This window comes from Fringilla coelebs (genome assembly GCF_963513975.1).
Source record: "Fringilla coelebs genome assembly, chromosome: 6".
NCBI lineage: Eukaryota > Metazoa > Chordata > Aves > Passeriformes > Fringillidae > Fringilla > Fringilla coelebs.
Genome location: NC_140034.1, coordinates 17021149 through 17035311, shown reverse-complemented (window position 1 = coordinate 17035311; position 14163 = coordinate 17021149). Strand labels below are relative to the sequence as shown.

At 35.1% G+C, this 14163-nt stretch overlaps 1 protein-coding gene across 3 annotated transcripts in view; it reads right to left on the bottom strand.

Moving 5' to 3' along the window:
• TTC7B (tetratricopeptide repeat domain 7B) overlaps positions 1 to 14163 on the bottom strand; it is a 121702-nt gene that overhangs the window by 30610 nt on the left and 76929 nt on the right. Inside the window, exons 17-20 of one of the 3 annotated variants that reach the window (XM_084208757.1) lie at positions 10419 to 10516; positions 6872 to 7036; positions 5124 to 5174; positions 93 to 233 (exon numbers count right to left, since the gene is read on the bottom strand). In XM_084208757.1, coding sequence (XP_084064883.1) covers positions 93 to 233; positions 5124 to 5174; positions 6872 to 7036; positions 10419 to 10516 — 455 coding nt within the window. The remainder of the gene's footprint in view (positions 1 to 92; positions 234 to 5123; positions 5175 to 6871; positions 7037 to 10418; positions 10517 to 14163) is intronic. The other 2 variants (XM_084208758.1, XM_084208759.1) reach the window with 2 other exon arrangements.

Here is a 14163-nt window from a genome sequence, read left to right as displayed (position 1 = left end):
ACAGATTCTGAATTAAGCAAACAGATTTTGGTAAGTCCTTAGCCTAGCAATAAAGGGGAGGGCATAAAAAATAAATTTTACTATCACAATACCTGCATGTAGCCATATTTGAGCCAGAGTCATCCAAGGATGCAGGGGACCTTGTTTAGGGGCACTGCTTTGCAGGGAAGAAGCAACCTCAGACAATGCTTGCTCCACTCTGGAAGCTGCTATTGATGTGGCATGGACTGAACCTGTAGAAGTAATAAAAAGAATTTACCAGCACTGAAATAATGAAGGCCATATACATGGTATAAAAGATTTACTAGCAACCCTTTTCATAGGAGGCTGTACCCCAAACTCAATATTTAATTTACATTTACCATTTTGGAGAATTTTTTTAAATGCCAGATTAATTTTCTTATGAAAGCTTTCATATTGGTCTGAAAGTCTATATAAAAAACACACTAAACTTTGGTAACTGTACCTGACATTTTTTGGAGTTGCTACTATGAATACTCTCTATTAAACTTGACACCTTTTTTATGGCAATGTGCAATCCCAAAAAGGTTTGTGGTGGTATTATACACTGTAGTCTTCAGGTTGCTGCATTCACTCTGATGTTAGTATTAACTATGTCTTTCCACAGAGTGCAATTAGAGGATTATTTTACAACTAATAATAGAACAAAAAAGAGAACTAAAATACACACAGCAATCACAGCATACACTACCCTTAAACTGCACTGAATGTAGAACTTGCCTAATCAAGAAGGCTGAGTTAAAGCACCTTGTGGCAAAAAACTCCACAAAGTTTTTTTGCATAGAAAACATTCCCGGAGCATACTAAGGATAATTCTCATAAAATGTAAAATTTCCAAGTCAGATTAGAATCTCACTGGAAAATAATAACCTTTTCAAACTACTGGAATTAAAAAGCTTCTATGACTGGAGAATATCTAATGGCAACTGTACTTTGGATAGTCAATTACTGCCAGCATATTTAGTCATGACTTTTTTTTAAATCAAGACCATGAATGTTTTAAACTACACTCCTTCTTGTCATCTAAGTCTCAGCATATCTCTAGTTGTTTTATAATTACAAATTACAAAACCTCATACTGATTAGGCCTGATTAAAAAATAAAGGCAGTACAATATTCCATAATGGATCAGATGAGAAATTGTCTAATTCCATCACCATATCCATAATGATAACAATGGCAGATACTCCAAAAGAAAGTATTGAATCTTGTACAAGTTGAACTGCACCCCAAAAGCTTGTCCTCATCATTACAAGTTAAGAAATAAACAAAATCTTCACTCAATACTGCAGGTTTTCTAAGAATTTTAATGAGATCTGTCACATGAAATATACATTTTTAAGTGTGACAAGATAAATCAACAAACCAGAAAGCACCAGAAATTCCTAATACACAGATCAGTAGTAAGAGGAAGTTAGTCTGAAAGTATTCATCATAGTTCCCTTAATTGAAAGAAACAAAGGAAAAGCAGCACAGGACATAATTAGCATTTCATGTCATTGTGAACAAGGAATTGCCCAAGATATCTGAAACAGTGTCTGGCAGTAAAGTTTGCTTTCCTTTTTACTGGCTGATGAAACAACTTAAGAGTCCAGCCTGCACAGCTGAACATTCTCTATAGTTTTTGTCTCCTATTTTAAAACTTAAATTCAGAAGAAACTTAAAAGGGAAGTCTAAGCAAGAAGCACATGGAGTGTGTTATAAGAAAAATACTAGCAAGTGTACCAAAAATAAGCACCAGTCACGAGTAACCCTGTTCTTGCCTGACAGCCATTTCTGTAAAGCACATCACTGCAGCCTGGCACTTGTTAGCCTTCCAGGGACTAGTAGTGAAAGCACCTTCTTCTCTCCAGAACAATTTGTAAAGAAAAGGTGCAATTCACTGCCACAAAGATCATCTAACCTCTTCCACTGGAAAAGCAAGCATGCAATTTAGTGTTAAAAAGGGCCTACATTTTGTATTTGAATTTAAAGCAAGGACTCTGGCTGCTAGCCAGGCCACAAGTAATTTATATGGGAAGTGTACTGTTAGATTTTAAGCCTCCAGTATTTAATCATAAAGCACATATAATAATACACTATTAAAACCTTTTTACATCAATTTATTTATAAAACAGAACTATACTATGGTAAGATTCTTATGAGTTTCTGTGCCATCTGTATAAAAACTCAACAGAGTGAATACTGAATGCTTCCTACCCTGGACCTTAGAAAGAGTGGCATAAAAAAGAGGAAAAAAAGTTTAAAAGTATTTCTAAATTTTTTCTTTGAAATGGTATTATTCAAATTGTTTATGTTTCCTCTTTAGGAAAAAGGTATCTCTTAACATAATGCAGCAATTAGTTCTCTGAAGAAAACACACACATATACAAAGCAATGGCCAATGAGGCACCTTTCAGGGACATTGCACTGATGCTAATACTGTCACCCATAAAGCCCTAAGTACTTCTTTGGTACTGCACAATTAGCTGTCATCTGACTCATTTCTGGCTCTTTTTTGTTAAAACACATTTAGTAAGCTTTTCATTTCATAAACTAAACATCATTTAAAGATCTTGTGTACTAAGTTTTTTCCTACCTTCCTTCAAATTTTACTCAGGTATTTTCATATTAGAACTAACTTATCTATCTGGACCCTTGTCCTAACCCAGGATGTGCTAACAGGTTCAGATCTTTATATTCACATGACAATTCTAAAACTGGTTAAGATACAAAGTGGCTTGTGAGAAACTGAGGGTAACAAGTATGTCTTAGAGTCTCCTTGAGGCTTTATAGATCCTATGTAGCCAGTTTATTTGGAGGTTCCCTGTTGGTTTTGTCACCAGCTTTGCTCTCTTGTCTCTGTCTTATCTGCATTTGGCTTTCTTTTATCTGAGATCAGGTCCCACAGCCAAACACAAACAAAGCCTCACTTTCACTTACAATCCATTGTATTGTAGTTTCCTTCAAATGCTCAGACAGGGTTGCAGCAATTTCTCATTTAAAATTTTACTGATCTCTCATGTACTAAAATACCTTTGCTCTTCCTGGGTAACTTCTATATCTGCTGTTATAGCATGTCATTTGAGACTCAAGAAAAAGATCCCTCCAAATAACACAAGCAGCAAAGAGTATTTATTTTGAAATGGAAATCATGAGGCCTGGAAAATTAATATATCACGAAAATAGATCCTGGCTACTCACTTTCATTTCTTTAGCTTTGTTCTGAAGCTTGTTTATACTAAAAATGCCAAGTGTGAAACAGGGACTTTCTTTGCAAGACCTAGAATTCACTAGTAAAATTGATTAACATCTGGAATCACAATCACACTGTGAAGTGTGACAGAAGGGCTTAACCATGACAAAATGTTCCTAAACCAAAAAGGTATAACCTCCCACTCAAGTTTCCTATAATGGCACTTGTCCAGAATCTAGTTTCTCCTAATCATGCTAACATCCTGTCTGCAACAACCATGTTGCAGTTTCAATGCTTCAACTCAGTCTCAAATATAAAACCTACCAAGAGCCTTGAACAAAAACAATTTACCCAAGAAGTTAAGTCACAGAAACGTTTCTTTTCCAAGTCACACCTACAGTTGAACTTTTGTGAATAATGTATTCAGTTTATTCTCTTCAGGCTTTTTGTAAATGTTACACAGGAGTCTACATGAACTCACCCATTAAATAACATTTATAAATACCACAGACCCTATGGAAATGAATGTGCCATGACTTCTTCAGTTCTTCCTTGGTCATTTCCACATAAATTCTTCACAATGCAGTGTAATGGACATAAACTAATATGTGGACTCTATCAGGACCTAGATGGCATGACAGCTTTGAGAAAAACAAAATCACTTTGCTATGTACATCAATTTCCCTTCTGAAAATGAGTAATAGAATGGACTGTCATCCTTCATGGAACATGTTCATATCAACTCACAAAACCACTATGGCAGGATTTCTTTTTATGCCATAAAAGAGAATGTTACTCAATAGTTTTACATTCATCCCATTTTAAACATTTCAATATTTACATAAAGAAAAAAATGCTTTAACTGTAATGCTCATGCAGGAGAAAAGATGAAAACCCCCATGACTCAACTTTACATGCACACAAAGAGCTGGAAGTAAGAACATTAGTGGTGTGACACACAGAACTGTAAGAAAAGCAATTACATGATGCAAAGAGGCAGCACCTTCTGCAGGACTAATATATCCATGAAGTGATGCATTTGGTAAGACAGATTGGCAGATTTAGCCAAAATTCACAAGTTTTTTTCATCTAAAATTCATTAAGAGTCTGAGATAGTTTTGTAATTTGTGATTGTGAAAAGTATCTCATTGTTTACTACAAAGTTGTGCATGGAGATGACAGTAATCAAGCAAGGACAGCGTCATTCACAAAGCATCCTCTCAGCTCTTTGAAAAAGATTTTCTGTGCTTAGTCACTGTCAAACATGTTGGCTTATGTATCTTCTTACTTTTCTTTCCTTCACCAAATTGATCTCCTGTACTACCCCCAAAAAATTTATGCAAAGGTAAAGTATTCAATGAAAAATATAATTGAATGCTATGAACACAGCTTTATAAGGTAACTGGTTAGAGAAAAAGAATATTAATTTCTATCCTGATTAAAACAGCAGTTCTTTTTATTGATCTATATTCTTCCTTCTTTCTTATTTAGTCCGCTTTCATAATTTCATTATTTCAAAGTGTACTCTTCATTTATTTTACAAGCAAAACTCATACCACAAAAGAAAGTAGTAGCTTATTATGAGTCACGACAGTAGTTGCAGTATTGTGATCTGGATCAGCAGTGCTATAATACAATGAACTGGCAGTTGGCCATTGCGTTACACAAGACCTGCCTAATATATCTTTATTTGCAGTCCTCTAGAAATGAATACTGCCTCTTTAATTATTAAATGCAAGTGTTAGTTGAGTGCATTCAGGTCTCGTAAGATTACAGCCCTTAGGGTGACTGAATGGGCAAAGAGCATCAGCCCTACACACTATCAAGCTCCAACCACTGATGGCAAAACACATACGGCTTGTGCTAAAGGAAAAGGTGATTTTAGTCCTCCAGAAATTAATAGAACTGCACAGTCAATACTACTTACAAACTGAAAAAAGGGAGTAAACCCCATGAAAGTAAGCATCTGATGGATTGCCTTTGGATAGATCAAACCACAAATTACAATCCAAAGTAAGAAGAAAAAAAATGTTATATAGAGATATATAAGCCAGAAATTGTAGGAAAGCCAAAGGATTTCTGATAACCTTCAAACTGTAAATCAGGTTTACAGGATTTAAAAAAACCTAAATAAGATGCTGCACCTCTAAAATCATGTTCCTGTTCAACAGAAATTGGAAGTCAAGTCAATAATATAAAATGCCCTTGGCTTCTTTCACTAAAAAAAAAATTGAATTGAGCAAGATACAGAACATGAGATTTTCAGCCCCTGAAATTATATTAGCATACTATAGGCATCTAGGGAAACTGCTCCTTACTCAGACAGCTTTAACTTTCATTAATTATTGACACCATACAAAGGACTCCAATACCTTTTTTCTTCTTTTTCATGGTTCTGCTGCTTCTCATACAAATGGTAGAAGCTCCTTTCCCTGAGGATACAGGAGCTTAGAAATGGAAAACTTGGGCTTCACATAATGGAATCTGGCTTCATCATTTTTTGAGCTTGCCTTCATTCTTGAGTAGGTTCTTACTAACTTTAAGCTTTGCAAAGAACAAGTAATTGAATGTTGACTGGGATGTACTGCTTATAGTATAGGTCTGAAGAAGTTCAACTCAATGACACCCAAACCTGTAATAGCAGCCAATCAGCTATTCAAATGCTTCAAGGAAGTCAGACTCAAACTTCTGTAGGACACAGATTTCCTGGCACTTCCCGTTACAGGCTTACATATGAGCTAGTGTTTTCAAAACCCTGGTCTCATGTCAGGTATTTAACAAGAGAATTTTGCTAATACACAAAGATTTATTTGCTACATTTTGCTTGGAACTAATTTATTTGACATGAAACCAGTCTAAAGACTAAGTGTCAAAATTAATTTAAAATCAGATTATAGTAAATTCAGTGACAAAAAAGTGCTATTCATAAAGGTATGAGTGAAGGACAATTTAAAAGAAATTAAAAGGAGTTAAAAGGTAATGGCTGAAAAACTATGTTGATTTTACCCTGTCACCTGAACTACTTCAGCAGTATTACTGTACACTTTCTACTTAAACACCATGGAGACTGATCTTACAGCTGGTTTAAATTGGCATAATTTCAATTAACAGAAAGGCTCTTGACTTGAAACAGCAGAATGCTGATTTTCACTGCTCTAATGCCTCCTCCAAATCATTCCAACATGCACTATCTGTATCATGATACACGCTGATATTTAGGCAATGGTTCTCTTCACGTGAATTTTCAGGGAATGTTTTGGTTGTAATTAGTTAAAGCCTTTCTGAAATTAAGTTATTAAAAACTGTCCAGATAACAGGAGATTCTGGGGCAGGGACAGTCTTGTTAGGCCAAAGATACCAGCACTGGAAATAATTTACATCTGTAAATGCTACAAAGCAGCCTTGACCAATCTCTTTTACTGAACACTCATAATTCTCTGTAACATTCATGAGAACATGAATATGTCTGTAGCTTTACATCTTTTGGGATGAATGTAACAGTCTGCTCTGATGAAACTCTTAAAACCCATGCAGTATTTAATGAAAAGCAGCTGAAAGGCCAGATTTCACTGACACTGCTGAAACATAATCTATTCAACCACGGTTTATCAGCTGTGAAGATTATCAGAATAATACAGCACAAACATGCTCATCAGGAATAGAAAGCCAATTTACAGCGAGTAGGTGAACAGGGCTCAGGAACTTGGTCACAGTATGGAGAGGCTGCATGGGGCCAGACAAAGGTATCTGGTTTAGGATGAGGATGAGGAAGATGAGAAGATACAAACAGTTGGAGAGGAGACTCTGTTCTTGAGAGAGAAGATGAGGAAGTATCAGAGGCTAAAAAGCGAAACAAAGAGAATGGTAAGGGGGTGTGGAGGGGGACAGGAAAGAAAAAAGATCCAACAGGGTTTAACGGACTCATGGATGCCAAAACCGCAAAGCATTTGTTTCACTGTTCGGTAAGATCGAAATGGCTCCTACATAAAATAAACATCACTTCTGAAAGCAACAGCAACAAAAATACTCCTTTACTTATATGTGCTCTTCTTTCATAGTAAATTTAGGGTGAAATACTAGATCTAAAAAGCAAATAAAATTTTTTTGTCCTTATGTTCCAAGGCATAAATTTTAAAAAATATATTTATGGGAAAAAAAAGGCCAAAATCTAAAACTCAAGTAACATTGTTTCTTCCTATGATAAACTAGGTGGACTGCAACTAAACTGAACAGAAAGGTTTTATAAAGATTGATTGCAATTTATCTTAAGCAAATTGCCAATCAGTCTGTAGAGAATTGCATAATTTTGTCTGTCTTTGAATATGAAATGTATCTGTGTCCCTGTGAGATCACTTGATTCATCAAAGCTCCTTTTTTTTCCCCCCTCTAAATTTATTTTCTTCATTGATATATAAAAATATAACTGCATGCCACTCATGGCAAGCCAACTGAAACAGGTAAGTTAAAGTAAATTTGACATAGCTATTGATCAGGACATTAGAATCAACAGTCTAGTCTTGTAAGAAATCCACAATACACTCTTTTGATACTTTAAAGGCTACACAAATTTAAACTTGAATCACTTAATCATTATAGGATTGGTAAGAGCTCCATATAAAGCAAGTTTTTAACCCTTTTTTTTTTAAAGGTCAGCTTCTGCTTAATTGATAGATTTTAAAAGAAGAATTTACATCAATTGCACCTGGATTTTCTCGGAAGGATTTTACATAAACTTCAAATATTAATTTTAGCTCTCATTTCTTTGTACTTCCATGACTGATTTCAGATTAGACAAGCAAAGGGAATCATCATCATCATAGATGGCAAGCAAAGTTATGAAGCGGAAAATTTCCAAATGTTTACATGTATCCAGACATATAAATGTATTTACAAAGTAGCATTACACAAGGAGGGGATCAAACATTTCCATCCTGAGAGGATTTTCAGCCAGAACTTTCTTGCATTTTAACATTTGTTACTTTGCCAAATTCTTTCTGCGTTTCTAAAGACTGTGGATCCACAGATTTTGCAGATGAGCCCTTTCAGCCCTACAAAGGTCTAACATCTTGACCATCTATTGCTTCTATCATCTGTTTTAAATAATATTTTATTGACAGTCTGCTTAAGCTTTCTCAAACACTATGGCAAGCTTGACTGTTTTTATTTTTGTAGTACCATAATCTTTTAATTCCTTCAAAATGTTTATGTAATATTCTGATGAAGAATTCTGGACAAATACTGGATGTGGAGCTTTTTTATATATGTAATTACATAGATTCAGTAGATAACAAAGTTCTAGTCCTTGCCAGAAATTGAGTACTGGTATTGCAGCAAGGTTTCTTCTACTAAAATTAACTATTAACAATTAAAAAACCCCACCAACAACCAAAATCAACTCTAACTCCCCTTAAAAAACACCCAAAAACATAAGGGACATTACCCACTGATCCTCCACAATTACCTTTTATAAGATAAAAAATCAAAAACAGATCCCATATTTTTAATTTTCCATTTTGTTTTCCTTGACAATTGAGTTAAGTTCCAATGATACAGCTGAGATTCAGAAAAAAATACAATTTGGACCTGCTAGAAAAATCAGAATGTATGCAGAGATCCTATTTGGATCAGGATATTGGCTGCAGGATTTGAATTTGGGGCAAGCTGCTTGGAAAGCTCACTGTTTTGAATGAGGGTTCATCTTTACTTAAAAGCATTGAGGACTATGCAATCTTTAAAGTCCACCAATTCATTGTGTTCTCAAGTATGGCAGGCATAAAATGGGACACCCTGAAGGTATAAATCAAGAGCTGTATGTCCTCACTGGAAAAGAAACAATCAAAAACCACCACTAACCACAAAAAGCCTTTCACAACACCCATCCCCAACAAGCACTTTTTTGAAGGCAAAAAACTTTATCTATAGTTATGTCTATCTATATATATGAAACCAATTAAACATAGTTATGCTCTTAAAAATGAAACAATCAGCTGGACTAGAATACAGAATGATCACCATAGCATGATACAATGTTATCTTACCCCTTTTAATTATATGAATACAAGAAGACAGAAGATTCCATGTTAATTACTCCATATCATATTGCTGGTCTTTGAAATCAAGCGACCTGATCTTTGCAATCAAAACCGCTTGCACTGTGGCAGGCACAGAACACTACTTTACATTCAAATTGAACATTCAACCCAATTTTAATTTCCAGAAGTTAAATAATTAAATTGGATTTTTCTCTACTGCATTATTGTGATATTAGACATACAGTACACATTTTAATGTGTCTTAATTTATGGGTCAAGTGTACTCAAATTCATAGGCTGGCATATTTTCCCACAAGCTGTTTGTGTCAAATAGTGATTGAGCAGAAATACCACCCTGAAAGGTCCCAGGAAAAGCCTTCTGTCATTTCAAAACCCAGAAAAAAGAAAATTCAATATTTAGAACACAAATAAGATATGGCAAAAGTTTTGGAACTAGCAGCATCATGATAATTCCTTCTGTAATCTCCGCAGAATGCATGGTTCATGTACTTTTTGACTGCATTAACTTCTAAGGTATATTAGTTTGCATTGGGATAACTGAATATATTAATACAGGCAAATCATATATTGTCAGTATTTACTGACATGTAACGATATTAGCTTTTATGTGGCATACCTGTGCACCACAATTTTTTATATGTATGTAAAAATACCACAGTATGTTTGATTTACAACAAATTAATTTTGCTCATAATGTCAAAGTATGTCCACAGTAAGCCTAGCCACCCATGTAATTATATTTTAACATCTATTTGAGATTTTAATTAATTTAAAACAATGTCTTTTATTCTTTTGAGATTCAAAGTTCTCTGAATTTTTTAAAATTTATCTTTTAAACAAAAATGCGCAAATATTGAAAGAACGAAAAAGCACAGGACTTTGGCAAGTAGGCTAGTGCAGCATACTAATTTTTAGCCCTTGCATAAGGAAATACTACTAAATTCAGCAAGATCCATACCATAAATATTTTAATTTACAGAGAACATGGTCAGCAAGTACTTCATAAATTAAAAAGAAGAAAAAGAAATCTTATATCACACAGTCTATTCCACTTATATGACAATAATTAAAATATAACTTCATTTTGCAAAATCAAAAAAATAACTAATGCAAAATCTAGCTATGGCCAGATCACTTAAACTCTTTTATTGTTCATATGCCTTTCTTACCTGTTTCAGGATCACTGAAATCTGGCAATGTAATTGTGTTGAGCTGTCGTCTATCAGCAATAGCTCTGTCTAACAAACTGCTCCCACGTCCAGAATCACTGTAATGAAGTACAGAAGTTGTAAGCTATTAAAATACAAAATTATATACTGATATACAAGTTCCATGCTGCCCTACTCCCCCAAAGGTTCTTGCTATAAAAGTTACAGCTATGACCAAATTTAGTACCAAGCACCACTAACCACTCACAGTGCATTAAACCAGTTGCATTAAAACAGAATTCAGCTGAGCAAAATTAAATCCTTTTTTACTTCAGCAATTCTGTTTTCATAATTAATACAACCAAAAAGGGAATAGTGGTTTTTAATTTAACTCATAACTAACACCTCTGCAGAAAGAATCTATTGTACCTTGAATATTTATATGATAAGGGGTACAGGTTTCACAGAAAGCAGAGAAGGCAGGTATAAGTTTGCAAATCCACACTTTCTCTGGAATGAATAGAAAGGCTAAAGCCATGCCATCCAGTTTTAGGTAAAGATGTTATAAAGGGCTGGTTTAGTTTTGTGGTTTTGGTTTTTTTAACATATGCACACATTCATATTAACTGCCTAATGTTCAACTTGACTAACAGCATAGCAGAAACATTTTGAACACTTCTAACATCTCAGGAGCATTAGCAGTAGCAGTGATTTTTACTGACTGCACCTGTGGGCAAATGCACTTAACTTCTACTTTAGCAGTAAATCAGTATCTGACCCTCAGGCTTCTTGTAGATATGCCTCCTGGAAAACTAACTGCTCCTAGAACTACTATTAAAAATTCAGCACAAGAACTGGAACTGAAGAACTTAGTGTTTTTTCTCCCTCAGATGAGGCAAGCATTGAGACACATTGTCAGCAAAGTGTAAGGAAGCACATATGGGCATTCCTTCTTTAACACTCTATGGTTAATATAGTAATTTCATTTTTAGGACTGTTAAGTCTAGTACTATTCATTATCAAGAAATATTTTCTTAAAACCTCATTAAAAAACCAAACCATCCCACAAACTTCAACGTAATTAAGCTTTAAGGCAGTTGAACTGTTAGCCCAACTAAGCAGAGTGCAATCTTTTGTCTGATTCTCCTGAAGAGAAAGAACTGTATGAAATTCCTAATTTAAAGTAAAGCCTGAGAAACTTTAATCTAAACTGCAAGCCTGGAATTCAGTACATCTCTCCATTTGCCTCAATTTTACAACTGCCTCCTTCTGAATTTGGATTGAATTAATGGCAAGAAGTGTCCCAACAGTTCTTAATGGTTGCAAAAGTCAGTGAAACAACATTCCTTCTTTTTAGCGCTGTTACTAAAACAGTAAAAATTAAAATGTTGCATTACCATGACATTATTGCATTATTTCCTTACAAAATGACATCACTATAGAAATCCACAGGAAACAGAGGGGAACTTTCTGGGCCATGCACTATCAGCTATACTTTGTTACATCACCTGATGTAAATTTTCTGTAGTTATCACTTCCTTTATCCACATGGAACCACATGCCAAATGTTGCTGACAATTAGAGCCAGACCTACTGTCAATATCTTATAAGCACAGCATTGGCACTGTGGTTTGTTCCTTTTTCAAATGCAAACTATCAAGTGGAAAAGAATTCAACTATTTTTCTAATGCATTTTAAGCAGTAGACTAAAGGCAAACACTTAAATCTTCCAAGCCTTGCACCACAAAATAATTTTAAAATTCATATTAATTCATATTAATATGAGAAAAAAGTTTGTATTTCAGTTAAAGACAAAAGTTCTATACTGACTGAACAAAGGTAATTCACAGTATTGCATTTGGCCTTTTTTAAGGTATGTCTAGGTATTTGTGATTTATTTTTATATTAAAATATTATTGAGGGCACTAAACCCATGTTCCCACTAAATCTGATTCACTGCAGAAGAAATATTTAATATAAACCTTAGCTTATCAAAGAAGTAAATTCTTATCTTATTGCGAAAATGATACACCAAATTAGTCTTCAGTCTAAATGATAATAGAAAAAGATATTTCAAATAAGCATAAAAGATATTTAAATCTTTGAAGAACAATGTTACAAAAAGATTTAAAGTTATTAAAAGACCTTTTATTACTGGCTTAAAGAACTTTTTTTAAAAAGGCTTCCATTATTCCCAGTGGGAGACATGATTTTCAAATGGTGCTTTGCAACAAAATGAAGTTTGTGTTAAAACTACAAAGGTTGAAAAATTAAAATTTTCACAACAATCCTACATCATCATTCTTCAGTACAAGAGGAGTGCAGCTGGGTGAACAGAACCTCCAGTCACATTTCAGGTCTCAGTGATAACTGCTCCCCCGGGTAAGAGCTGGGTGGATCTGGATCACTGTGATACAATATGTAGGTACTCAGTCCTTCCATTTCCCACAGACCAGCCAAAGGAGGACTCCAACTCGCTATCCTCATTCACTGCTTGACGTAACTCTGAATGTGTGATTTGGGAAACCTGTCTCCTTCTATCATGACACTTATCCACAGTTCCTGTTCATTCCATTCTGAATTTGATTTTAATGCACTACTATAACTTCAAGAAAAGACTTAGATGTCAAGATTAAAAAAATCAGTATGAAAAAAAAAAATCACATGCGAAGTAGTCCTCACTAATTTTTCCACTTAGATTTCTTGAAGGAGAATGGTGCCAAGGAGAGTTATCAAGCACTGCTGCTTGAAGCTGACACAGCCAAGAGAAGGTTTTCACAGTCCCTGCTGATGTCTGAAGGAGCATTACTTAAAGTGTGTTTAACATGGCACAGTAGCTCTTAGCACAAGAACAACAAGGCAGTAATGACAACTTATGATTAGAGCCCTGATATGTGTAAAGGATATAACAGCAGAGATGGAAGGTGGAAAGTTGTGTTGGAGTACATGCAAAGCCAGTCTGAAATTAGGCTTGCACAGAAACTGTAGCTATTCTGCAAAGTGCAGTATTCTGATACTAAACTCTTAACCCTGCCTGCCTACACACAACCAGCTAACTAAAATAAAGCACCACCCACTAGGTTAGAAGAGAAATTTTCTCCCTGGCCCCTACTCCACATTCAGTCACTTTGAATTGAAAAGATTCAGCTCAAGCCTGTCTGGTTGCTGACATACTTGCTTTCTGTAACCTGAGTGATGCTCCCTGCTTCACAATGCAGTGTTAGGGTCTCAATATGCTGTGATTGACTCAGGGGCTCTCCCAGGCTTTTCCTGCCACACCCTCCAAACTTTGCTGCTCTGAATGCTCACTAGCTCCCTAAGCACAGAAGCAGTTTTCCCTCCTCTGCCATTAGGTCAACTCTCTCAGTCTTCTAAAAGAGATGCATGTGTTTACATGACTGGACTCAAAGTACAGCAAAAACTGAATGTCCATCATACTGCTACAGGTATCTGATACCACCTGGTACAAAGCTATTCTGCTGTAGCATCTCTTCTCCAGAGGCTCTCAACCCTTCAAACAACCAGAGAACAGGAAATTCTGCTTGTCTCTTTCTCCATGTATTTGATAAACATATTGAATAATACCAGGATGGATTTCTGCTAAGTAGCCTTCTCATTTGTTTCACAGCTTATCTAAATATATATGGCAAAGGACCTTCACAAAAGCATTTTGGAAACCCAAATAGGACTATACCAACTTATGTTTATATATTTGTTAATGCTTTTGAAGAACCTAAATAGGTTCATAAGCAAGACCTCCCTTGAA